Source organism: Hylaeus anthracinus, unplaced genomic scaffold (genome assembly GCF_026225885.1).
Source record: "Hylaeus anthracinus isolate JK02 unplaced genomic scaffold, UHH_iyHylAnth1.0_haploid 11982, whole genome shotgun sequence".
Classification (NCBI taxonomy): Eukaryota; Metazoa; Arthropoda; class Insecta; order Hymenoptera; family Colletidae; genus Hylaeus; species Hylaeus anthracinus.
Window position 1 is genome coordinate 8,026,671 of NW_026534330.1, and position 26,901 is coordinate 8,053,571.

General features: G+C 37.9%; 1 protein-coding gene across 10 annotated transcripts in view; it reads right to left on the reverse strand.

The window, feature by feature from the left end:
* Nucleotides 1-1,972: 1,972 nt before the first annotated feature.
* Nucleotides 1,973-26,901, reverse strand: part of LOC128885914 (peripheral plasma membrane protein CASK) — a 244,341-nt gene continuing 219,412 nt past the window's right edge. For 5 of the 10 annotated variants that reach the window (XM_054140285.1, XM_054140286.1, XM_054140287.1 and 2 more), the window contains 8 exons: nucleotides 14,625-14,654; nucleotides 9,477-9,714; nucleotides 7,709-7,765; nucleotides 4,507-4,626; nucleotides 4,049-4,165; nucleotides 3,824-3,931; nucleotides 3,569-3,744; nucleotides 1,973-2,634 (listed from right to left, as the gene is read on the reverse strand). In XM_054140285.1, the coding sequence (XP_053996260.1) occupies nucleotides 2,455-2,634; nucleotides 3,569-3,744; nucleotides 3,824-3,931; nucleotides 4,049-4,165; nucleotides 4,507-4,626; nucleotides 7,709-7,765; nucleotides 9,477-9,714; nucleotides 14,625-14,654 (1,026 nt within the window). In that variant the 3' untranslated portion in view covers nucleotides 1,973-2,454. The remainder of the gene's footprint in view (nucleotides 2,635-3,568; nucleotides 3,745-3,823; nucleotides 3,932-4,048; nucleotides 4,166-4,506; nucleotides 4,627-7,708; nucleotides 7,766-9,476; nucleotides 9,715-14,624; nucleotides 14,655-26,901) is intronic. The other 5 variants (XM_054140288.1, XM_054140289.1, XM_054140291.1 and 2 more) reach the window with 3 other exon arrangements.

The following is a 26,901-nucleotide window of genomic DNA, read 5'->3' on the forward strand; positions in this document are numbered from 1 at the left end:
TAATACCTGCGTTTTGTTTTTATTTTTATGTCGAGTAGGAAGCACAGAGTAAAACGTGTGTGTTTACACGCGCGTCCCACGCGCGTGCGTATGCGTGTAAGTGTGTGCGTATATTTTGAGATCTTTACAAAGTAGTTGAGCCGTAATCGAACAAGTTCTGAACAAAGCCGCGCGAGTGCCGATCACAATGCTTGATCGCGACTGCAAGAGATTCACACCATTAAACCCGTACGTACACGCATTCACTCCTTCGTTCTATGGGCTGCATATGCAAATTTTCTCTATTAGTCTTCTAGTAATTCAGTATTAATTAGTTACACAATTAATTTATTTAATCGCTTGTTAATTAATTACCTAATCGTTAAACCTGTATCTCGTGAATCCGCGTTGTTTTTGTTCGTGTACGTATCCGTGTCTATGTATACGTGTATATACGTATGTGAGTGTACCGCGTGTCTCTGTGTACTATGCGATCGTGTAAGCGTGTCCTCGGTGTGCACGTGTTCTAGACTTTTTTTTTCATTTAATGCGAGACGGTGTTTCGTATTATTTCATATAGCTGGTATATCTATCTATTTACTTGAGTTTACGTGTTTATAAATATCGTATAGTAAACCGCGTTTTGTTACTTCGTCATTCAATCATGCGCTTTGTACAAGGGTGCAATGCGAACCGAGTGATATTACCGGTTGACGTGTGTACATGTGTGTCGTGTGTTAACGTAATCGCGCGAAAGTGGTCGGTTCAAGTTCAAAGCCGTTTCTAGGACGTTCACCTAACCTCTCTCTCTCTCTCTCTCTGTGTGTGTGTGTGTGTGTGTGTGTTGTTCGTGTGTTTGCGTGCGTACCTACGTTCGCTCGAATGGCACTGAAATCGGAGAAAGCATGCGTCGTTGATCGGTGCTTCGATGCACGCTCGAGTCGAGGCTAGGTACACGTGAACGAAAGGAACATGTGAGGATTTCATAGCTGGACGTCGTAGACACGACCTGTGAACCGTTGAACCCTACCACGGGAAAGTTTGCAAAACTGGCGTGAACCGAAACTCGAACGTCTCTGAACGGGAGTGAAAAGATACGATATATTGATCAAAGAAGAGTAGCGCTCGCGGATATACACGCAACCGAAGGTACGCCGCGGTTCACCCGAACCGCGTCGAACTCCCTGTCAGATGTTTGAAGTACTAGACGAAATCGGCGAAGATTCTCCTACTGCTTAAACATTACAAGTAAACGACTAGTCGTCGATAGTCCAATTTTCCTTCAAAAACTCGAACAAACAGATTGACTATTACGATTGGGGGATAGCGTTTAGACTATCGAACAGCGCTGCCCTAGTTTTTCATTTCGTGTAAATAGTTACAAGAGAGTACGATAGGAGGTAATAATAGGTTTCAATGAATAGTCGATCGACACAATTTCGGATAAACGGTACAAGTGTGTCCCACTCGGTCAACATTCACGAACAGCTCGAACGACCGTTCCCTTCGTTTTTTTTTCTTGTTCAATCCTCTTCACATCGTGATTCTTCACAGGTGCTTTTCATTTGTTTTTCGTTTCGATACTCTTTGGTAAACTCCCCCAAATAGGTTTCCATCGCTACGTACGTAAATCGCACAGGCTGACGAAATACTGTGATCAAAATTCGTGGTGTGCGCGCGCTAACGTGGCGCGAAGGAATGTCTCGAGAGAATGCTAAAGAAAATAGCGGAAGAGAGAGACAGACAGCGAGAAAGTAAAAGCGGAAATGTATGAAGAGAAAAAGAGAGAAAACCGTGTAGTAACAATCACGAAGAGACATTATCGTTGGTTAAACGGTTCATCGAAACTTATCGTTGATGATTCGTTGAAGCGTATCTTGGGGTTTGCACCTTTCGACACCTTCGACTGTTTTATCTTCTTCTTGTCACCGTTTCGAGAAACGATTACCTTAATGCATCAAAATCGAAAGTTATGATCTCTGGTGGCTGTTGGTTTCTTTTTTTTTTCTTTTGATTGTCGTGTTCTGCGCATCGGGATCGCACCGGTCAGCTTTGTCTCTTTGGTTCTCCCCACGCGATGACGATAGGAGCGATAACGGTTATGAATAATCATAGCAGCGATGCGGTAGCAATGATAAAAACCTCCATGAACACACGGCCAAAGTCACGCGTTCGCGTCGACGACATGCTATTGATCGGTCCAAGGATCGACGGCAAGTTGTGTCATTCGTTTGTTCGTTCGATTGGTCCGACGTGTATGTACGTGCCTGTCTGTCCCGTATCGGCTACGACTGTGATCCCCTGCGAGCACCGCGAGTTCGAGCGGGCACGCGCTGAGAAAGCAACCGTGGTCGCAGCGAAACGACTGCGCTTGGATCGGTCGTTCGGTGAATCGCGATCCGTCGATCATTGCTTCCCGTACGATGAGCCGTTGCAGTCAGCGTTCGTGATTTGACGAATTGGCGTGGTTCGCTGTCAATAGACCCAGGATACGGGCACCCACTGCGGTGTCGTGTGGACCCGCTCGATGGCCGCCTCCAATTGCGCGATCGTTTCCTCGATGTCGTTGTTCACGATGGTCAGATCGAAAAAGTGACCGTACGCCTGTTTCAGCGAGTCCGACTCCTTCGCGAGTCTCTCCAGGCTTCCATCACACTGAAAATAGAACAGAGAATGGTTTTTAGTCGTGCGAACTAGAGTGACTCCACTTTTTGAAAAATCTTAAATTTAAGTGTCAAAGCATTTGATATAGTCATAACTATTGATATTTCAGTGATATGTGCAGGTAGAAAAAATACGAGTCATGGCTTTTACAGGCAAGTTTAATGGAACTATGCAACATACGAGGAATATAGAAGCGTAAGCCTCACGAGATTTTTGAAAAGATTGACCTTCTTTGATGATATCAGTAGAAAAACATAGTTCAGCAAAGGTCGGGACGATTGGGAGATTAAGGAACTGAAGGATAATGGAAATGTGGATCAGTTGTCAGAAAATTGGTGAAATAGCAGGTTCTCAGATTGGGTTATTGGGAATTTGGTATCGGGGTCCAGGATTTGGTAGATCCAATAGGTATATTGGATAATATTTCAAGACAATATTATGGATTTTATGTTCAGTTGGAATGTAGGAGTACCAAAGCAACTTCTTCTTCTCAATAGTTTCTATTTTTACAAGTGGGATGTTCTCAATATCTGTTTCTTTATAAAAACATAAATTATACCATTAATTCAGTTACGGTAGAATGTTTGAGTTTCCTTAAATCTTCAATTATTTATCTTTAATTCATAGAATACATTCACTCATCGTAAAAAATTAAGCTATAAAATTGTTCAAATTGTAATAAACCGAAACCTCTGTTATAGCTTCGAAACTGTTACTCGATCTGAATATTTAAACTATTACTCAACCAATTTCCGTTACGTATGCTATTCTACATATTCTAGTAGCTTGCGAATTTCCAGTTAAGTGGAAGTGTCGATGCTTCGTGATCTCGTCAATGGTCGATTAATCGCTTAACTAGTTAACCCCGTGGCAATAGTTAGCTCTATCCCCCAGGAGGTTAGCGATCAATGTTCCGGGTACTTACGTCGGTAATATTCTGGAATACCGGAGCAGCGATGAAAACGACATAAGGCGCAAATTCTGCTGTACGTAACACTTTCAACGCTTGTGGCTCGACGTCCAATATCGCTACCCTTCCCTCTTCATGAATTTTTCGGATCGTTTCGAGCTTTGTTCCGTACATGGCATCTTCGTGTGTACCTGCGCATAAAATTAAATTAGGAACAATTTCTTATCATTTCCAATAATGTATTTTTGCAGCATCGATTCTAATATTTACCGTATTCGAGGTACTCGTTAGCAGCGATGTCAGCCATCATTTCATCGTGTGATACGAAATAATAATTGCGACCATTCTCTTCATCGTTCCGCGGAGGCCTCGTTGTATCTGAAAAATAATATTTAAAATAATTTAAAGTGGTAAGGTACACGTGAATATATTAGACGTGAGTTATAATTTCGATAATGAGGTAGCTTTAATTAACGGAAGGTTATTTATACTTACGTGGAATAGGATAGGCATATTTGTCGGGGTGCTTCGCGATAATTGTATTCTTTATGTGTCGACGGCCAACGCCGTGTGCCCCTAATAACACTAGTGTTTTCCGTTGGAATGCAGGATCTGTCACAGAAAACATAAACAGAATGTGAATAAAAATTGAAATTTAATTTTCAAATTTATTCTCTCATAAAATGATCTATTAGGATCTATTGTCAACAAATTTAGTCAATTTCGTAGACAAACTGTTGTTAAAATAATGTAAAGTGAAAGACAATGTTAACTTTGTTTTAGTTTAGAATATTAAAGTAATAAATACATGTAAGTTCTGTTAGCCTTCGAGCAATGCAGAAAGAAATATATTCATTTGAACTCTCGATTTAATTTAATTTTTATTCAATTGAAACAAATAATGTTAAAGGGAATATTTAATAATTAAGTAGATTTCTAAGTGCCATACTTACAGGGAAGCTTAACGACCTCCTCGTAGGTGACCAGATCCAGCTGGTCGAACACTGCGTTGTGTTTTGCGAGATACTTATCCTTGTATTGCTTCTTTTTTCGGCCAAATATTGAGCAATTCACTGGAAATGCGAAAAATGTGTTAGTTGTGCTTTTCTGCGAATACAGAGGACAGCTCGAAGTCGTCTATCCTGCAATGGAATAGACTTCTGGTCCCTTTTCATTGAATCAATTCTCTGTAGAGTTTGTTGCTTAGTATAAATGCTGTATCGCGAAATATAAGTGATAGATGAACGCATTTTAACTCACCGAGATCCATATCTAATCCGCCAACAACGACGTAAACAACTATATTCATTAAACCAGGGACCGAGGCCTAAACGAATTTTAGTATTAATTTTCTCTTCGGAACTCGCATGATCTCAATGGGTTAATTAATTAATGGATTAATTAATTTAACGAACCAAAAATGTTCTAGAATTGATGAGGAAACCATAACATTTGCACTATTCAAATATGATATTTATTTACAGTAAAATTGTATGATTACCCAACTCTAAAGAGAACGGTACATACAGGCTGTCTCACAATATGAGAATATATTGCAAATATGGATTCAGGATCATGTAACAACGCAAATAGGTCAGTCATATTGGTATTCATGTTGGCTACATACAATAGAGATAATTATACTTTTGCAAAAAATGTTTAAAATTACGGATACTTAATATTTCATACATTTATGGTTAAACACAACTCAACAAACGGGATATCAAAGTAAAACAGAGTTAAAAATAACAATGACCTCTTTACAGTTGTTCCTACGATTCAAGTCCAAGTCTTGCAATGGTCGCCACATATCAAGGTACACCCTGCATACGATCAAGAAGATGGCCCCCGATGAACAATATCTTATCGACGATAGAAATTACATTGTGAACATGTACAGATGAAAATAAAATAGAAGAAGTAATCTGCGTTAACTGCTATGACATTCACAACGCACGTTCCTTTGATTCGATCATAGTGTAACGTGTGTTTAAGGCTGTGATTCAAACACTTAGCGGTCTATGTATGTTAATCAGCATCCTCCTCGAACGTTCGTACCATCAGCAATGTTTACGCGCAAGTAGAAGTAAAGAGCTACTCCGTGAATGTCAATCTCCGTGTAAGCGTATTCTTGTCTAAATGGTAAAGAGATTTCATTCATTCAGCCAGTTTACATAGAAGCCATAACCAGAAAGAGGGAGTGGGTGTCCCCACTGTGTGATGGATGTTCCAGCAGGTCACAAGATGAAAAGAGAAGGGCTAACGGAGAGTCTATGCGTAAATCTTGAAAGTCAGTGTCACAATCAGAGCACGACCGCGATGAATTTGAACGAGGTAATATAATTCTTCAAGATTTTCATTTACGCACAGGAAGAATTTAAAAATTTTTTTATTCAAATACTAGCAATTGTAGAGCAAGTTTTGCCTCGGCACAGCGGATATTTGAAAATACACACGAATTATTGAAATACTACAATAAAATGAGGGTTTATAATTGTTTCTTATTATTCTGAGACTGGAATAATATTTTACAAGACAATAAGAAATATTTCATTTCATTATCACACATCCTCGATAAATACGATAGCAATCTTTTATTTTAGACTTACTTTTACAGGAGAATTTTCAAATTATGCATATTACCAATTCTCGCGGAAGCTTCCCGTTCAATATTTCATCACGATTACGCTGTGACAGTGTGCCTGCGAGTGGAATCGTGTGAAACAAGCGTAAGTGCATAAAACGTAGCGAGAGCATGCATCGAAGCACGCCGCGTGAAAACATGTTCTGTAGAGTAACTTACTGTTCATAGTATGGTACTAAACAATCGAGACTGATTCGTCAAAATCCGTGGAAGCAAATATTCGGATAGGCTGAATAATAGTGTATCTTAAGTACGTGAATTGGTAATGTTAGTCAATTTCTAACGTTGAAAATGTTGCAGGTTGTATCCTTATTTTTGCCTTCATTTTACAAGAGAATATCGCCATGATTAAAAACATAATAATCATACAATTTCGGGAATTCTTAATGTATCTTGATTAATAGGAAGCTATTTCATTCTTTATTATAGTTAGCTCTGCGCATGTAAATTTATCTTACCAAGCAATCTCCTCTATTTCATATTTACAATATTGTAGAAGATATGGAAGCATTTGTAGTAATAAATTACTGATTGCAGAAAATGGAAAAATATATTTCCATCATAGTTATCTTACTGTTCTAGGCATTTATTAATGTTTTTAATTTAATTACATTGTTGATCATAGATAAATGAATATTGTAATTTCCAAAGTTTGTATTTACAATCTTACAGAATAACTTTAGTTAATAAAGAAGTAGCATACTATTCTTCTTCCCCTGTTCACACCGAGAACAACGGAAGAAATTAAATAAAAAAATAAATAAAATCTGCAGACTCATTTGATAAAAATGGATCCCATTTACACAAGTTATTTGACAGAGATGATTAAACATGGATTCATATTAGTTTCATATAATCTTCTAGCGCTCGTGAATCGTTAATTTATTGACTACTCGAGTGGTACTTAAACTTTGCTAGCACTGTAGTTTAACTCTATTAGGGGTCAGAAGGGACGTTAGTATCGTGAAAGTATATTGTCTAGCTCTAACAAAGCTAACTCTAATTTGGTATGCAACTCTCTAAACCTCGAATCATCGTAATACCGATCATGATCGTGAAGACCTAAAATGTTCATATATATATATATATATATCTAACTGTGTGTGATATGTGAAAAGAAAGCCAGTATTCGCGTGAAATGCTTAACGAGAAATATCTGAAACGTCTTATGCCAAATCCAGGTGTTTCGTGACGATGAAGTGCACTGAATGATTTGATACACATGGAAAATGTTACTTTTCATTTTATATCTCCAACGATCAAATATATATACAGTCATGATTCATCTATGATCGTTTCCAGGTGGCTCACAGTTCCCGCACATTCTTTTTTTTCTCAGAATAATGGCACCAAGTCGTTCCTTGTGTTTAGTTTCTACAATGAAGCGTTCCTTCGAACTCCGTTCAAATTATAGCGTGCATTGAAAGCACGTAACGAGTACTTTGTATTTCATGCGGACTACACGGTTCTACGTGACTCTACGCATTGTATACCTGAAGGCAGAGTCATACCTGTCGAACCGTCGCAGCCTTCGGTGTGAGAAGAACATCCTCCTTCTCCTTCAGCATCTAGCCCCGCACAACACACAACAACAGGTGTATCACTGCAGCTAATTTATCATCGAACTAGAATTTTGCTACTCTCGAATCCCCGTTTCAGGTCTCTCCCAAAAGCAAACGTTCTTTCTATCTTATTTTTAATAAAGTATCATCCATCAACCGCTAGTGGTTTTTAAGGTATCCCCCAGCAAGAAGTGAAAGTACTCTTGCTATTTCAACTGCTGACTTCAAGTATGATTTTAGGATATAATGTTATTGGGATCGTTGGTGTTAAATAATTGTACAATGTATTCATTAATATTTCGATTGATATAAATTTATAAAGTGGGAAGTGCAATTATAGTTAAATGAAGGAAACGCAGAAAATTCAAAACGTAAAAAAATGGACAAAATGTAGGTTAAAACCGTAGTTCCATGAAGTGTAATGACAGGTCGATAGAAAATGAAGCCGACACATAATCGTATTACGTTCGATCAGGGATCGCAATCTCATCATCCGTGATTATGTGATCGACGAGTGAAACTTCCAATTTCGTGATTACTCGTTTCATTTGAAAAAAAAACCAGCATGAACTGTACATGTTCCTAGGTAAAAGTGGCTGACATCGATACTACATGCTCCATTGAAAAACCTGCGCACATCTAACAACACAAACATGACATCATAATCACCAGCACATTCGTTTCATGGCAGCAGCGATACTAGTGGAGATCAATCGAAGAATCAAACGTGACGGGATTGATAATGGATCGGTAAGGCAATGGTTGAACACGACGGACATTTCATTGAACGATCTGAACAAATTAGATACAATGCGATCTGCTGGAACCTACGATTATCCTAACACTCGTTCGATGTTCTGCTATAAATTAAAAAGGTGCTTTCCTGGTCTAATCATATTGTAAACACTATTTAAAACGCCACCCCTTATTGGTACACTTTTGAAGTGGAGGAACTGGACACCAAAGGGTACAACGTTTGATTATAAAATTGTTGAGAATATGCAACACTAGTATTTCATAGACCATTCATATTAAATCCAAGTTTTGAAAATTTGAGGTATTGTTACCTAACTCATATTGCATTTCTTATGTTTACACCGTTAAGTTTCAAGAATGTGGGTTTAACATGGGTTGTCTTTGAAGTACAAGTGTATAAATTTGCAATTAAATTACGATATAAATTTCTGTTGTTTGTTGTTTTGTTCACTCAGCCGAAATACTAGTGCCATGTATGGCTAATTGATACACGTTCGCAGAATCATTATATTATTGATTACGTCAATTATTTATCCTTCACCACCTTAATAAGAAGACCATTAAAAGAGGATTCTTGCTAAATTAGTTAAGAATGAAAAATACAATACAAAATTAGAAGAAGAAATGCTTAAAGATGTCCTGCTATGTTCCGTTTCCTCTAATTTTATTTTGAAAATAAATTAATATCAGAACGTAAACTTTCGCGTCGATAGTGCATTAAACGTTGTGCCACTAGCATAAATACAAGCTGACTTTCCTTAAATCAAAGTCACCCTTAACGTAATTCCATCACAGAATCCTATATCGTTCCATTTAATAACGACCATTCGTCATCGTTTACTCGCTGCTCCGCTAAACACCACAATTCATGGACACCCATAAACAGTTAAAATTGCGAAATTGCGAACGCGAGTGGATTCGTCTGCCAATAAAACGTTTAAGAGACACGTGTAACCGTTACCTTGTTCCTGCTTGTTCTTCTCCGCTGCCATGTAAGCGATACGGCCTTCCTGAAGCTCAGGCGAAGGTATCAATCCCGCGGAACCGGCCGCGTTGTCCTTCTGCGCCTGCCACCAATAATGATCATCCTTGCTAATGATCTGCAAGATGTCCCCGGTTTTAAACGCGATTCCAGCTTGCGCGCAAGGTATCAGCTCGTCCTCCAACGGATCATAGTCAAATTGCGCTCGAACGAAAATCTGTTGGTGCAGAAAAATCGACTTGTAACCTTCCAAGCGTCTACGCGCGCTATTTCGTTTGCTATTATTAGTGATTCTATATGAAATCGGTGAAATGACATTGAAAATTTTCGTTATCATTCCGAAAGAAGTGTAACAATAGAATGGGGGAAGAAACGTAAGAACGTTAACAGTGCAGAACATTGGCTTTCGTGGTTACAGTTGCAAAGTCTTTTTGGGGGTTGGGGGGTGGCAACTTCACAATTTCTCACTCAGATCACCGAGACCATTTAGGTTAATAGAGAATCACATTATAGGTAATTACTTGTCGCCTCTAAAGTATGGGTGGGAACGTTCGTTCTACGGTGCCATCGATCGCTGTCGATGCTACTTACGTTAGCTAAGGCTAGCTTGTATTGCAAACGAACTCGGTCACTGCGGGAAAAGGGGTAAATGCAACATACGTAAGCGTTGGCGATAGTTTTTGCGAAGAGCAGCGTTAAATGTACTTTTGTTAAAGAGAGCACGCGTCGAAAGTCAATCACCTCTCAAGAATATGTTCTTTTACGTTTCCTTCTTGATAGCACGATTACTTTCTGACGACAAATAAACGCTACGCGAAAAGGATGCTTCATGATCAAATTTTATTATGTTAGAGTAACCAGCGATCGATGCATAGAACGAATTCGCCACACTGACGAAACACTGTTAAAACACTTTACGAAAGAGGACATGTTTGATTTATATTCGTTTGCAACGACCAGGATGTATAAAGAAACATTGACTCCAGAGAAAAATGATACCGTGTACAGATTCGGGTGAGAATCATAATTCAATAGATAAGGGGGTGATACTTTGCGCATAAATGAGTCGAATTGGTAGGATGACAGTTTTTGATACAAGGTTTCATTTTCGAGAAAATCGATTCTGAAAATTCTTGGGTCTAGCGCGTCTGACCATTGCTCGTTATTTCTACTTACGTCAACGTTACTGAACACTGACAGTGGTATAGTGTTGTTTGTATCAACCAGTTTGAATTAGTCAGAAGATAGATGGGAAACAGATAGTACTATACCATTGTCTACAAACACCAGTACGAACAGATATAATGAATTATGGTCGGGAACGTTGACCAAGCAGCACGCGAGCCTCACAAATTTTCAAGATCGATTTTCCCATAAACGAAACCTCGTACAAATAAATTTTACTGCTCGTTTTCGATTCATTTTTAGGCGAAGAATCATCTCTTTTTTGGTTGAACTATGATTCTCACCCCACTCTGTATAGAGTTCACTTTTAAGTGCCGTGGTTCCAACTTTGGCAATAACTTCCGCGAGTACAAATAGAAGATAGACTTTTCATTCTGGAAATATGAATACTTAATTCAATAATTAGTTCCAAACAGTATATACGAGCCGACTCGACGAGCAGTGTACACTAAGAGCCGAAAATCTTCAAAAATATAAGTTTTAACTTGCTATCATAAAAGTCATTAATTATTCTTATAGTTCTTCTTATTGTTCACCTTGAAGTTTCCTCCGTACCTAGAATATTCTTTCTTTTTCAAATTTATAAAAAATGGTTCAAATTACCGTGACATAATTGTATAAATAATTTTCACTGCCTTCAATTATTTAACGTGCTGAAGACAAATACCATATATTAAGTAGATTTGAAATAAATATACATGTACCATTTTCTTCTTAACTTTACTCGTAGAATTTATTGCCAGAGTCCGACGTTCCACATTTTACTTTAAATTGCTCCAAAAAGAATTTCTATACCGGAAAACGTTCTTCAACGTTTAATTCACAACAGTAAATTCGCGAGAACTCCATTTTACCGAATGCTCGTTAGGCAAAGCTCTCCGAATCCCATGCTCGCGCGTTCAATTACCAAGAAAATCGAGTCTCCATTCGTAAAGCGTTAGCGTGATTAGTTCGCGCTTCGAACAAAGTCTAGGCGAGCAAAACAGAAAAATACCGAGGTATCGGTTTTCAAAGATTATTATCTTTCTTTTTATAGTGATCGTGGGTAATCGAAAGAGGTGTCATACTATTTTTACAACATAGATTTTTGTAGACAGAATTGGAAAAGTTCGATTAACAGTGGAATACGAAAGTGATTACGGATCTTGATGTCGTAATTAAGAAATCAGTGCAACGATCTAGCGATGCATGTACATATAGACGAACGAGCTCGTCACTTTTCGTACGGTTTTTCTTTTGTTTTTCTCAGACAATAAGCTGAAAGCACTGGATGCTGCACAGTACGTGCCACAGCAGACTGACACACGCACGCACATACGCACACGTACACGCTTTAGTAAAGGCGCGATATGCAAAATTTATGCATACGGGCACTACGTAAATGTGCGAATAAGAGACGGCGTATGAGGGAATAATATAGAATAATGATGCACAGTGACAAGATAAGAAGTGCCGTCCGACTTGCGCACGCGCCACTAGCAATGACGACAAGTCGACCGATGATCGGTAATGATTTTAAAGGGACGTGATTTTGTGGTGGAATGAAGTTCGTGTAACGCGGGACCCAGCTCTGCGCGAATACAGCACTCAACATTTTGTTTACAGCCGTCTCGACGATCGCTAGGCGATCACATGCGATTATGGCGTGAAAAAAAATCGCAATTTCAATGCCACTCGTCATGGATCGCGAACACAAACAGTGTTTACTAGTTTCTGGGATGAAAAGCGTTTAGTGAGAGACCAAAACGCTAAGTGACGGATGTGTACAGGGTGTTCCATTTTAATTGCTTGGAAGAGGAAATTAAATGGCTTTAAGTGTAAAGAAAATATAATAATATTTAAATAAAATATGTATATTCGAGGCGCCTTCAAAAAAAATTACCTATACCAAAAAATACCTATTTTGAAACTACTCAATGTTTGTCAAATCAAGTGTTTTAGAGATATTCGAAGGAGACGATTTAAATGGAACACCCTGTGCAGCATGGGTTGGTGAGAAAGTCTGTTTTGATTTCAATGATATAAAAATTTAATCAATTACATTTGTATGGCAATTATGGTGTACAGAGGGATTTATTGAGAAATGCCTTTTAAAATAATTTTTCAAACGTTTGAAAATGAAACAATGTATGGTGCGACTCGAAAGGTTCATCAAGTAGGATTATTTGACATTGGATTTTTAAAATGATACACTTTTTGTGGCAGTACGTTAAAAATGATTTCTCTTCACAAATCAAACATTCCTATTAAACCATTCCAATCACAACGTATCTTGTTTTAAACATTCTATTCAAAGCAATAAATAAAAAATTATTTTCGACTGCAGTTTCCAGTGTTCCATCCTGTATAACAATACAAATAAAAAATGGAAATAGTCTCTCAAAGACGCAATAGCATTAAACGTAGCAAAGCCTTAGTCGCATAAAAAAAAAAATCTATATTGTGTCGTGATCATGTTATTCGTGGGAGATGATAGGTGTAAGGCGTAATAATAAACTGCGGAAACCATAAGGAAAACTATAAAAACAAACCGTTCCAATAAAGTACATCATGCTAAAAGGCCAAGACTCGATAACGAAGAATACCAGATCTTGTGTAGCAACAAGTACGAAAAACAAATTCTTACTTGTCCTCTGTACTCATCAGACGTGGCACCATCCGATTATTATTTACATAGTCTCCTACAAGATTACCTTAACGATAAACAAATTAAACAATTTTGGAGAACAATGTTAACATTCTCGATTGAAATGTCACGACAAACAATAACGACGGAACATAACCATACACACGAATCAAAAATATACAATAAATTAATCAATTAAAAATATTTGTTAATATACCCTGGCTTTCTCATCTATTTGAACAAACTGAAAAGATTTTCTCACCACCCAATCAGAGCGCACACAATAAAGTTAAGAGGGTAAGCGTAGTTGTCGCAGCCAAAATTCAAGAATTTGTTGCATAAGATTTAAATGTTGAGAAAAAAAATTCTTAAATTTTGCCTATGACGTCTGCATGTATCCACTTAAACGAATGAATCAAATTCCCCATCGAAGGGAATACACGATGACGATGAGGTATGCGGTCGGACAATCAATGGAAGATCAGGAGGCTGATATATTCGCACAGGCCTAGTCTCTACGCTAAACGTAACGTGATCGTTTCATAGTCCCGCAGTCATCTACGTCTCCCAGCGACTACGAAGCTCGCACGTGACACGGTGTCACGGTCCATAACCGATCAGAGGATTTTCCCCGCGAGCATCGTAGCCTATTGTTGCGCATCGTCAGTAAAAAGAAGGACTCTTGCGCGTTTACAGCACTTGCATGTGGTGCCGACAGGGAGGCGAAGAACGACACTCTTCGCGTCGACACGTTTTCTCGTTTCAAACGATAACCGGGCGACCTGGCAAAATTATGAGCAGAGTGAAAAGAAAACGCATGAAACGGGGATGACAGTCAAGTGGAGGCCTACTTTTTCTGCGATGGTGTGTGTTGGTGTGGTGGGCGAATGATCGCGCGGCTCAAGTCTGGGTAAACTCCAAACTCTCGGACAAACGTTTGCGTGTACCGTGCTGATAGTTTGCTCGAGGTAGTTCCGACAGTTTCAACGACGTTAGACCAATGGAATAGTTTGACCAGGGATTGCCAACAAATGAGAACTTCTAACACCTCTACAGAGGTACGATAAACCCGTGGCGAAGTTGAGAAACACGAGAAATCAGAAGCTGCGAAACTAACTACTAACGCGTAGGTGGAACTCTAATTTTTTCTAATTTCTTTTCACTGGAAATACTAATAGTTTACTCAGACTTAGGCCGCGCACGGTAGACGATATGCGTGAGTTAGAACGTAATATATGTATGTGGGTATGTATGATAAACGCATAGCCTTCTAACTACAGCAGTCCAATCACACCAGATCAAGTGGCGGTACTTACTAACACTGGCAGAGGCTTAATCCTGAACAACTAGAGCGTTGAAGAAACAGAAAAAAGGAAGATCGATTAATTAACATTTTCATCAACTTGATCTCAAGCGAGTTTTCGAATTCTCTACGTTCTCTTTTCCTCCCTTTCCGGTAATTTTTTTTTCCCTTTTCTTTTACTTTCTTTCATTTTGATAAGATCAACGATAAAGAACACCTACGTTGGGATGTCGCGCGCGTCAACGCTTCCGAGATTCACGGGCGCGCATTGTCGTGACACATGCAGCTTCCTTTCTACCACTCCTCTCGAACTCGTCGAGCCTCAACGTAGCCGACCGTGCGAACGCGATCGAGAGCTCGCGGCTAATAAAACGTCGCTCCGAGCTGCGAGCCGGAGACGACCAAAAGATACCGATACGTTTCGTCGTTGCACAGGGAACATCGATTGTTGCTTATCGAATCCTCAGAGCCCAAAGTGGCGACTCGTCACAGATAAATAAAACAAAAAACGATGTACAAACATGGAATTTTAACGATGGCAGGTCAGAATCGATTTTCCAAGAACGATCGAGCGATATCCGTTTCTCTCTCTGATTTTTTTATTCACAAGCGTCGAGCAACGTCACAGTTTTACTCACGTTCAGAACTACACACGACATTAGGCGGTTGGTTAAGATCATTTTCGGCTGATCGTTCGACTTTATCGTTACGATGCGGCCTGGTGGATGGATCGCCTCGCAGACGCATGGTATTCGGAACTGTACCGAAGTTTCTAGCAAAAAAAAAAAGAAAAGAAAATAATCTCTACCATCCACATATATAGATACTTCTATAGAAGAGACAGGAGACATTAAACGGTTGGTGTGAGTGTACGTGGGTGACGGTGAAGCGGAAAGACGAAGAAAAACATCCAAGTCAATTGTTTCGGGTACTTTTTAGAAGGGACCAGCTTCGCTATTTATCCCTCGCCACGTGAATCTTCGCGTGAAGGATCGATAGCGCGGGAAACCGGTCCGGGGGGAATTGATCGAGGTTGATCCTCCAGGTGTTCAGGCCGCATCGTTCCGGGAAAGTCGGCCGCGAATAGCTTCGGCCAGCCTCTTAACAATGTCTCGAACGACAGTGCATGGAAATGATAGTCGAATGGCTCCCCGCGTGCATTGGAAGCTACGTTCTACTTTAAAGAGAGCTAAAGAGAGTGGACAAAGAAGGAACGGTTGACGATGGGCTGTGGTAATGGAATCCAGGGGGGGGGGGGAGTGGTGGACACGACAATTTCTACACAGTGACATAGCAGGTACTGCACTATCGACAACTCGTCTGGTGGACTGACTGCTGCTGACGTTGCTGGGTTCTCTGCTCGATTTCCGTTGGGACTGCACTCTACCTTCGAATGTTGGACCAGAAGGTTCCCCCTGTCATGGTAACGTTATTCTAGCCCCCGTGTACCGCAAATGCAAAAGCAAAAAGGGATAAAAAAAAAATAAAACAAAAAATGAAGAAGAAAGGAACAGACGCGTACCACAAAGCAAACAGCGAATCGCGTTCAAGAAATCGCGACACGAGATCCCCCACGTTTCTTATGCATGAGGGACTCTGTCGCGGAGGAGCGTGGAAATGGTAAACTCTGAAAGCGCCGCAGGTAGAATCTTCTTGGATTCGATATTTGTCGAGCAAATGTTATTATCGCCGAAAGAGAAATCTCGGAGATCTAGTTAACTGTTACTGCAAGTTGCTTGTTTAGCACTCGCGACATTCTCCATTTCCAAGCCAGGCAACCGACAATAGAATTCGATCGTTCAATAAAAAGTACAATGTCGAAGGGGGTTCGTTTTCAGCATTCGGAAAGAGAAACGTTTATATAGCATGCATCTGTGTGTTCTAAGAATCAGGAAGCAGTCGTTATTTGGCTGAGTGATTGGGGGTGGATACGACTCACCTAATACGTGTGACTCATTCTCGTAGTCTTCGGATGATAGTCTGTTACTGAAGTGATTGTTTAGAAAATTGTTTAGGGAGTCTATGGAAGATTATGTGTCCAAAGAAACGGAGAAATTGTAAGTGTCGCTAGTTTGTCAAAAGACTTTCCACGATCCAACGAGCTGTACCGTTAGTCCTACTTAGATTGAACTTGGATTCACATTGAAGTGTGAATTGAATTTACAGTTTCACTGTTTTCAAAAATAAACACATAAGTATACAATTTTCGAGCATGATTGAGATTTTATAAGATTCTGTATTTATTAATTTTGTAATAGCAAGCATTAGATTCTAACAATAAGAAAGTGCAGTGGTAAGGTGGTCCATTTGAGGGCAGGACCTCTCAGAGGTCGATAGAAGACCACTTACTCCTCAGAGGATCCCTCAAATTCATTAAGAGATCAATTATTCTGTATGGGTTCATAGCTCTATAGGTTATTAGTAGCTATTAGTAGCTACATTGTTAGTATGAACAGGTTGTTTTTCGTCTCCTAATAAAACCAAAACCATGAACTGATTATGAGGATACAACAAATTTGTTAACTATTTTTGCATGTGTAAATTTCGGGTACAAATTAACCTAGCCTGTGTGATAACTGTACCACATTACTATAACCTGTAACAATAGTTTTACGATTCTTCAATTTTCCTCCACGTTCACTTTCATAGACTCACTGAAGAATTTTCCAAGTAATCATATCAAAAAACCTACATACGAAGAATACTAAGACGAAACATACAAATCAGGTGAGTTGGGTTATCCATCCTTATTCCAATGTACATTGCAGCTTTCCCATCATCGAATGACTATCGTTTTCTAACTCCATAGATGTATGCCATGTAGATATCCTTCTTTCTTCACAAGAATACAGAGTGACTATTCTTAGACAATGTCTTTTTCGTAACCGATCATGATTTTCTTTACGTTTTCGCGACACGTCCCTTCGAGTCGTCCCCACACAAGGGTCAAAGCTGGTCATAACCGTGGACTAGGTGGTGATGCTGACGTTGGAACACAGCGGGGCAAAGAACACACATACGTAAACAATCACCTAATCGGTTCGCGCATATTAGGTCAACGTGTGTGGGGAATTGGTAATTTACATGGGACCATCGTGTGCTGGGGGCAACGAACGATTGTTAAAAAGTTTACGGCACAGTACTGAACGATAGCAAGTGTAAACGCTCTTAATTCACATGGCTGACATAAGGGAAGGAAAACGGAAGCAGACTAGAGTCAACGAAGAATTATTTAACAGAAAATGAATTAACTTGTAATATAAATATACAATACCAGGCAAAGGTAATTTGTTGAATATTCTTTCTGGTGGATTCTATCGAGCAAAATAAATGTAAAAGAAAGATATATGTATACGAGAAGGAGTAGATACTTGAACCTGGTATTGTATAGGAAGAATTAAGAAGACGTTGGTGGAGAAACAACTCATCTCCTACTTTTGGTTACTTGTAGATCAGAAGAATTATTCAAAGCACATAAATTTCTAAGTATTAAAAAAGAATAAATAATGGCCTGCACCTGGTATTATATTATATATAGAAAACAATTAAAGATTTGTGGGTAAATATAACTCCTACCCAAGTTCGGTTACATCTATTCCAGAACATACCCCACTGGGTAAAAACAAGTTTCCTCCAGTTTTATGAAAATTTTAATTTCTGGAGATGATTTGTTCCCACCCTTTCTCTAATTATTGCCAAGTATGAAGTAAAACTTCCCAACTCTTCTCCTCTGGATAGCGTCGCATAGCGTAACGGTTGCCGTAAACTAAAAACCGCACGGACGTTGATCGGTGCAGAGGGACGACAACATGATTAATCGTAATGTCGGGAACATGTACGTGCGTAAACGAGAAATCGAACTTCATATATATATGTATATTGCGGTTGTCGGCTAACGTTCTACGACAAACAGAGAGAAGAGAATTCACGTTGGAGGTGATGTGCGGACGAATCATGATGTTCCAGCAGTTCGTGCTTTATTATATCTTCGTACAATGCACCGCCGCAATAATACCGTTGCACGTTTTGTTTCCGCCGATGTCGTTTCAGCTTTCGCGTGCAACACTACGTAACAGAGAAATATCACTTCCCAGATACAACGTGGTACAATTCGTTTCTTATCGTTTACATGAGAGACACGTCCGACCGGTGGGGAACACCAGGGTAACTTACGTTTTCGCTATTAGGGCCGTGGCGTCCACCGTCGAGGCTCGTGTTTACCGGGACTTAGAGCGAAACTTAAGCTTTATCTCAACAAGCGAGTATGCATGGATCGTATCGGTTTGTAAAAACGTCGATCGCTGGGATCTTGGATGTTCTAAGCGGCTTGGTAACTAACGCGTCGCACAAAACAGGAATGAACGAAATACTTCTAGGGATTGTAGAATTTATTCGGAAAGCCATCCGAGCTTCCCTCAACTACCGGTTAAATATTTTCTTTTTTCTCTCCTAAATTTAAAACAAATCTCAAAGTTATCTATTGCATCAGTTGCTCTATTCGCTTGAAATTGTCAGGTTTTAAATATTGTTTTTAAAGTTGATTTATGCCTGTTTTGTGCCGTTCCGTTTGCTATCGCCGAAGCAGTAATAGAACCATCGCGAGTAATGCGAGATTAATCGCGCATACCAGAATCCGTTACATTAGCACTTCTACTTACATATAGTTATAGATATATAATCGATAAACTTTTAAATTTCGTGTAACATTCATATATACTTCTCTTTGACATAATTTACAACGCCTTACAAAATCTAAACACGCCTTACTAAACACTAAACAGACACGTAACGAGAATTGTGGGTAATTTTCGCGGAGTCACGGTCTCATTTTTTGGCCGCGATTTTTATGCGTGTTGCGCGACGAAACGTGTATGGATGCCCGTCGAATCGAACGTCGTACGGCGCAGAAGCTATGTACAAGTACAAAATTATGTAGAAAACCGGGACGTAAACGTCACACTTGTACCCACGAAATCAGAATTCAAATTGAACTGTCTGGCCAGGGAACCTCGGTAAATCAAAAATTCTGATTATTTTTTCGAACGATGCTGATTTACGAAATGGTTCGATACGACAGCTTTCGACCTGTTTTCAGTTCTTAAGAATAAAACTACAATAATGAATCATGATATATATATCCTTGTTATCATAAAAACGATTGTATACCAATATACTATTAATCAAGTGCTATTAGTGAGAATTTTAACTTTGAACCTTTTTTAATCATCCTTCTTTTCAAAGGTTGAAGTGTTGTACTAGCTTACTAGTACACATACTAGTGAAGATTGTCTTGTCAAAGTGAAGAATAATTAATAATCACACTTGGCTAATGTTGAAGTAGTTTATCACAATTGCTCTAGGTCAATACAAGAATTTATTTCGAAACTTTAGGGATCCGAATATTTGTATTCTTTGATTATTCTCTAACGATATTGTGTTCTATAATGCACATATATTTCAATCTGGTACTGTACAATTTGTTTACTGGTTCCAAAATGCATTTATATCATGGTGGCTAATTACTGTGTTCCATATTTCTATTAACATGTACATGAAAAATTATTTGCTATTACGTATATAGCTGTGTTTATTAATTAGCGAGGCTCTTTCAAGCGTGCATACATGCCCCAAAAAATTATTCCAGTGAGTTTCCGAAATACGAAAAACATAAATTAAGATAACATTTTTCTCTCTGCGGTTTTCGTGCCTGGAAATTTATTTTCGTAAATCCCGAAAAGAGTTGTATTCAGTCTTTCATAGACAGAACAACTTGTAATCATTTACAAGCCTGTAATTTGTATAATTAAGAATCGTAAGGATAATAAATATTTGAATATTTCGAAATGGTATAAAACGGAGTATAATGAACGTCAATTTTTGATCTCGACTACAATAATTGGCCACTGTTTCGTCACATTGCTTACATTAACTTTTTAACAATAAAAGCAAGAACTGAAAATTGGTTAAAAATAAATTACAGCTGATGTTCTCGTATCGAACCAATTTATAAACGAGAAAAATTTTCAAAAATCAGAATTTAGAGATTATTCGTACTGACAATGTATAGCATTCCCTGTTTTTTTTTCGTTTCATTTTTGGTGCAAATTGAGATTAAAATAGAAAATGGATCGAATGCTAATACGCCTGACGATTGGTTAAGAATCTAGTGTCACGATCATTGAAGATTGCTTGACAGCTTTTTGATCACGTATCGCGTGATTAACGTTTGTGTTTCAGGTACGAGGGAAGTAGAACGTTTACATTACAATAATTGTTACAGCGATCGTCGTTGTTGCATCTACATGAAAACGACTGGTCGAACTCCCTGAGAACGTATTAACGTATAGGCTCGCGAAACACAATCGGTGCGAACAAAGAACGTTTATAGGATTCGTCGCACTTCGCTACCCTCAGCTGCATGTTCAGAAATATTTGCAAAATTCGGTGGCATTCGTCGCTGGAACCGTTGGAATTTCGTTCGCGTTTAGGGTGCGTGATGACCGTGACCAGATGCGTATGGTTTCGGATTAAATAGGGACACTCGTGCGATGCTCGACCGTTTTGCGAAAGAAAATAAAATTCTGAATATTTATAAAATTATCCGAATCAGTGCTTAGGACATTCAATTCAGCTTTCTTTGCAAAGCTGTAAAATACTTCCTTCGTTTAAAGTTAATAAATGTTATGAAAACATTGCTTGTTTGCATTAAAATATTGTAAGATAATTTCTACTTTGGAGTAAATAAAAAAAAAAAGAAATATCTTCTTGTTGAGTTCAAATTTTTTTAATTCAAGGTTATAACAAACAAATAAACTTTCATTTCTAGAAATACAATTTTTACTAGGGAACTTTGATAGGCAAACAAACGAAAAAAAAGTATAACAAATTCTAAACTTTGTATAGAGTAATTAAACTTTCTCAAAAATCATAACACATTATCAAAAATATCTACTGAATCATTGGCAACCTATTCGAATGATTGATGCAACTAAATTAGGAAAAGAAACAGAAAAATTATTTATCGAAGTTAAATTTCACATTATTTACATTCATGCCTAAGTGCATCATCAGTAAGTTGACCACTTCTTTCTCAAAAAATCAATCGAGTACGCATCGCGTCGTGCAGGAGATGAACGTTATTGAGAAGGTCAGAAATTATCCGTTCCGTCCCGACTGATCGATCGATCGCGATATGCGCTGACCAAAAACCACAATGTAAGAGAACTGGTATATATATGTGTGTCGGTTCAAAAAGGAAAGCTTCAACGTTTGCAAAGATGTCCTTCATGCAGGTGAGGGTATAATGAGGGGTGTAACAAAAGCTTCTTTACGACAAAAAACAACAAACAACATTCCAACACATGTTGTAACGAAAGGTGCATTCCTTATGTAACTCGATCGCAAGATTACTTCTCTATCAGTACAAGGTGGCCAACTCAACGGTGAGAAAATAATAAAATCGTAATAGATATAGACAGACAGAAAGAGAAATATAAAGAGTACTTAAAAAGAAAAAAAAAACAGAATGAGAGGAAGATACATAAGTTGTCCCACTTAACTTGACTCGTAGACTAGAAAAGCAGCTACGTAGGGACCACGAAAGCATTGTTTGTTGCGTGAATGTTTATTGACACCAGGTACGTACATTTTATACGTATTCAGGTTTGAGACGAGTTGAACGTCGAAAAAATGTTGCTATAGGTCGCAAACTCCTTTTAATGTTATAGTGTTGCATGGGTCAAAATGCAGCGCGGCCCGCAAAATGTAGGATCCTTGATCGGAGAATGTGTTTGTTTATAAAAAAAGGAAATCGAAATAGAGCAATAAACTTTTCCCTCGATAGGATTCGTTTCGGAGAAAATCGATATTTAATCATTGAATACGATCTGACCATAGCTGGATGTATCTACTGATTTCTACTGGAATACTAGCGCACAGTAGAATTGAGCAGCAGTGGTCAGACACGTGAGTGAAGTACCGAATGACAGCCGGAGCCCACGCAACGTGGAAATGAATTCCTTCGCAATCAGTTTCATCACATATTTTTATCAACTTTATCATGTAGAATCACTCCTTGATAATTATTTCCATATTTTGCAGGACACTCTGTGCGTAGCTCGATGTAGACTTCAAGATCAGTGATTTTAAAACTTTTCAATGTTTCTGAGGTTCTATAAAATGTGGCATTAACAATTAAAAGGTGATTTCTCATAAAAAAAAGTAGATTGGAAATATACAGTACGATTTTGTAGTGTGAGACTTTGTGTATCAGGAAATCGATTTTGAAAATGCATGAGGCCCACATGCTGTTGAATATAACTTTACTAATGTGTTTGTTTATTGATCATTAGGTCTACTTGTGTTGATGTAAACACTTATGGCAGGTCCTTTTTTCTGTCGATATGATAATCACCTAACCTAAGTAATCGACAGACACATTAGCTAAATCGTATTCATTAAAATCGTCTACGAGATTAAAAATCTCGAACTTCGAGATCATCAATCTTAGCATTGAAAAGTTTTAAATATCGTCTTTGTCGCAAGTTCGAAAGCATTGTGTCATCATCGGCGGGAAGGGAGACATATCGGGTGTTCAAGTGAAATGGGGCACTTGATACATTCTGATAGAAATAGATTAATAGAAATATGAAAAAGGGTCGGGAGGGAAAATAGAGAAACATGCAAACGCGCCGTGGACTCGAAAGCGCCGATCAAAGCGTTTTGTTACACCGCTCGACTACTCGACTCCGCCTTCTTTTTGTCTGTTTTTGTTAATCTCACGTGTTACAGACACGGCGATTGCGCTTAATTATCCTGCTGGCAGCGGATCTGCCACGCTTCGTTGTTTCGCTGCGCTGCACGCGACATTCGTTGGAACGAGACAAGTCGCAAACTTCGGAACTCGTCAGCCGGTGATTCAGAACTCACGTCGATGTCGAAAACCCTATTACGGGCTCGTATTTACTGTCCCCTGTCACGACGTGACAACATATGTCGCGATTTCGCGTGAATCGTGAATTCACGGCTGATTAAAATTCAGGTACGAACTAAAACGTGCGGGTCTACCTGTGTCTGTGTTCGTGTTACTATGGTGTCGTTTTACGTATACGTGTATGGGGGTCGAATTTCATACGTGTTTGTCAATAACGCAACATAATTTGGTTTGTGAAACCAAAAATTGGGGTGGGGGGTGAATGCAGAGATGAACGAAATTTTATTAGTTGAATATGATGATGATAGGTTAATTTCAAATTGTTTGTTGTGAAATATTTCGTTTCATAGTTAAATTCATAATAATCAATGAGATGGAGTCCATTCATAATACGGAAATATTCATGTAGGTAGCAATTCTGTCCATCTCTGGATGGAAGTGATTCTTCACGAGAAAGAAAGTCGAATCTGCATTCTACAAATTTTCTAGCGAATCATCGTTTTTTTCTTAATCTTTTTCTTTCGGAAAAGTGACTTTAAAGATCGTTATTTTTCATTATTGAAAAAGAGATAACTCATAAAAGTAACTAAATAATAATCATGTTAATATTTTTTATTTTTGACAAATATCTCTTTTTCAAAGTCATTTTTCTTGAAAACGATGCCTCGTATTGAAGAATTTAATTTTACAGTTTTGACATAATTTTAAATGGAGAATCACACCCAGGTCGATTGTACTACGAGTCAGGTCACATTTTGGTGATAGTACTGATTTACATTAAATGAAATATCGGTTAACAACATGGTACTTGGAGTTCTTCAAAATCGCATCTATTTATAGTATCGGGAGCTTGATTCCTACAGAATTTCAGCATTCGAATTTTTCAAAATTGTAAATGATGGTAGAAGGAAACAACATTATTGTTTTTTAAATGTTCTGTTATTTTGAATATGATAAACCAGTAAAGGAATTTGACTTACTCTCTGCAAATATTATTATTAAATATATGGATGAGAGATACTGTCTAGTAGTGAGAAATTCTTGTTTTTTTACTGTTCTGTTACTTTTAGTATAATAAATTAAATAAATTTAATATGTTTGCTCGTTAAAGTTTCTAAATCGCATTCAATCATTAAAGTAGAAACAATTAAAACTTCTGATAGTAAATAATTATCGAAACAATGTACTATCAACCGCTTCTCAGATAAACATTTTTAATATTCCACTAAAATCGTCGACTGTCAATGCTTTCAAAATAATTCATAACAAATGGCTAAAATTTTGTATAAATTTGTTCTCGATATTATGAATAAATGCTGTAAATCTAAAAAGTAATTTAACAAAAAGAGTGGGAGGCGTAAGGTGAGCAATATTGTATGGAACAGTTTCCAAGCTCAAATGAGTGTTACGCGATGCTGGGAACTGCTTGAAGTAATCGTCTGTGTGGAATAATTTTCGCAATAATATCTGTCATGTACTTTCATTATTTGCAAATGTGCAGGGGGTATTTATTCGAGTACGAAGCAAACGAAACTTGATAAACACGATACAAAATAATTTTTCGAAAATGATTCTGTGATATAAACATTACGTTTCACCAAATTCTCAGTAAATTAGAAATTCCATAATTTTCTATGTATTGGGCACTTAGACGATAAAAAGAATGTACAGTTCAATACAACCATTGTTTTAGCAAATGTAATTCTCATACTTTCACATCTTTAACATTCATTCGGTTTATTCCAATGTTAATATCACATTACGCTGCGATTAATTAACTATTTGCCCAGCACCGGCATTATGTTTTCACAAAATTTCAATTAAATTCATGTATCAATTCCCTCGCTCACATTTTATCACAAAATCATCTTTTCCCATGCTACTCGAGATAAACACATTAAACACATTAAACGAACATATTCTATGTAAATGTATATACATATATATACACATACGTATACGTGAAGCGGAAGAGGGGATAGTATTAATCGTGTTTCTTTGTTTACGATTGTGCGTTTCAAATTTGCAAAATAGTCATAGAATGTACCGGATTATATACATTTTCTTTTTATTCATAGACAGGAACGAATGTCGTTATGAAACAAAAATTGCAAATTAAAGTATGAGTGAAATTTGTGTTCAATTTGTCGCAAATTTCTGCAGATTTTGCAATCTCGCAGAAGGCGTCGTTCGAAAACAATATGGGCAAATTCGTGACAGAAAACTTGTTCACTTTCCACCTAGGTAATCGTCACGAATGAGAGTCGTATGAAAAAGTAAATTGCTATAATCGTGGAAATGAAATCTTTCGTGGTGAGAGTTCGCGTAAAGCCGCGTTTCTACTCGTTAAACGTGCAACGCAGAACAAACTCGAAGCACTTGGAAATGGTCACTTTTAATAGGAGAATGAGAAGATTACTGTTGTGGCAAATTGTTGTTGTGTAAGTATCACCAGTCCACGTTTCTAATCTTAGAAATGTATGTTCAGTTTCAAAATAGTCCAAGTTTAGTTTAAACTTTTCTACATTAATCACATTTACATGCTTGCTACATTATATGCAGTTATACAATACTGTAGAGTATGTTGATTCATTAAATATACACCATAGGTGTAATTATTCTGTAACGTATATAAACACAAATTTGTAATATTTTCGAAATATATTTCTTACAGTCATCACAAATACACTGGTAAAAATAACTAAATTAATAAATGAATGAGAATTGTTAAAATAATACTGAAGTTGAATCAAAGAATCGTAGCATCCTATAGGGCCTCAGCATTGTAAATTTTGACACGAGTAAAAATACAAATTTTTCGTAGACAAATTTATCTTTTCTAAACAAATTTCATATTAAGAACGACCTTCCTCAAATAAACAAGAGTGTACTGTGTCGCACGTTACACGTGTGGAAATGCGATCAGGGCCTAAAATGACCACCGCGCCTCCGAAAGTTCTACGCGGTGCTCAGCACGTATGAGAACGCGGCTTAACACAACTATATATAGGATACTGTGAAATAACATCTATATTAAGCTGAAAAATGAATAATCTTGATTTTTATATGAGTGACTGTTCGAACACAGAGAAGGAAATCCAAGTGCGACACAAAAAATTCTTCATAAGTATTCTATAATTAAAAAAAATTCCATGTTTCATAAATTAACATTTCTCTTCTCGGTCCACGAAGCAGTAAATTAGTTTGTGAGTTGGGTTCCAGAATTTACTTGTATTTATAATAGAAAATTTGTTACGTGTCAGTGTAATATATTCGTGATTTATACGTTTATACGTTTGTGTATCTGGCGCTGTGTGTGTGTGTGTGTGTGTGTGTGTGTGTGTGTGTGTGTGTGTGT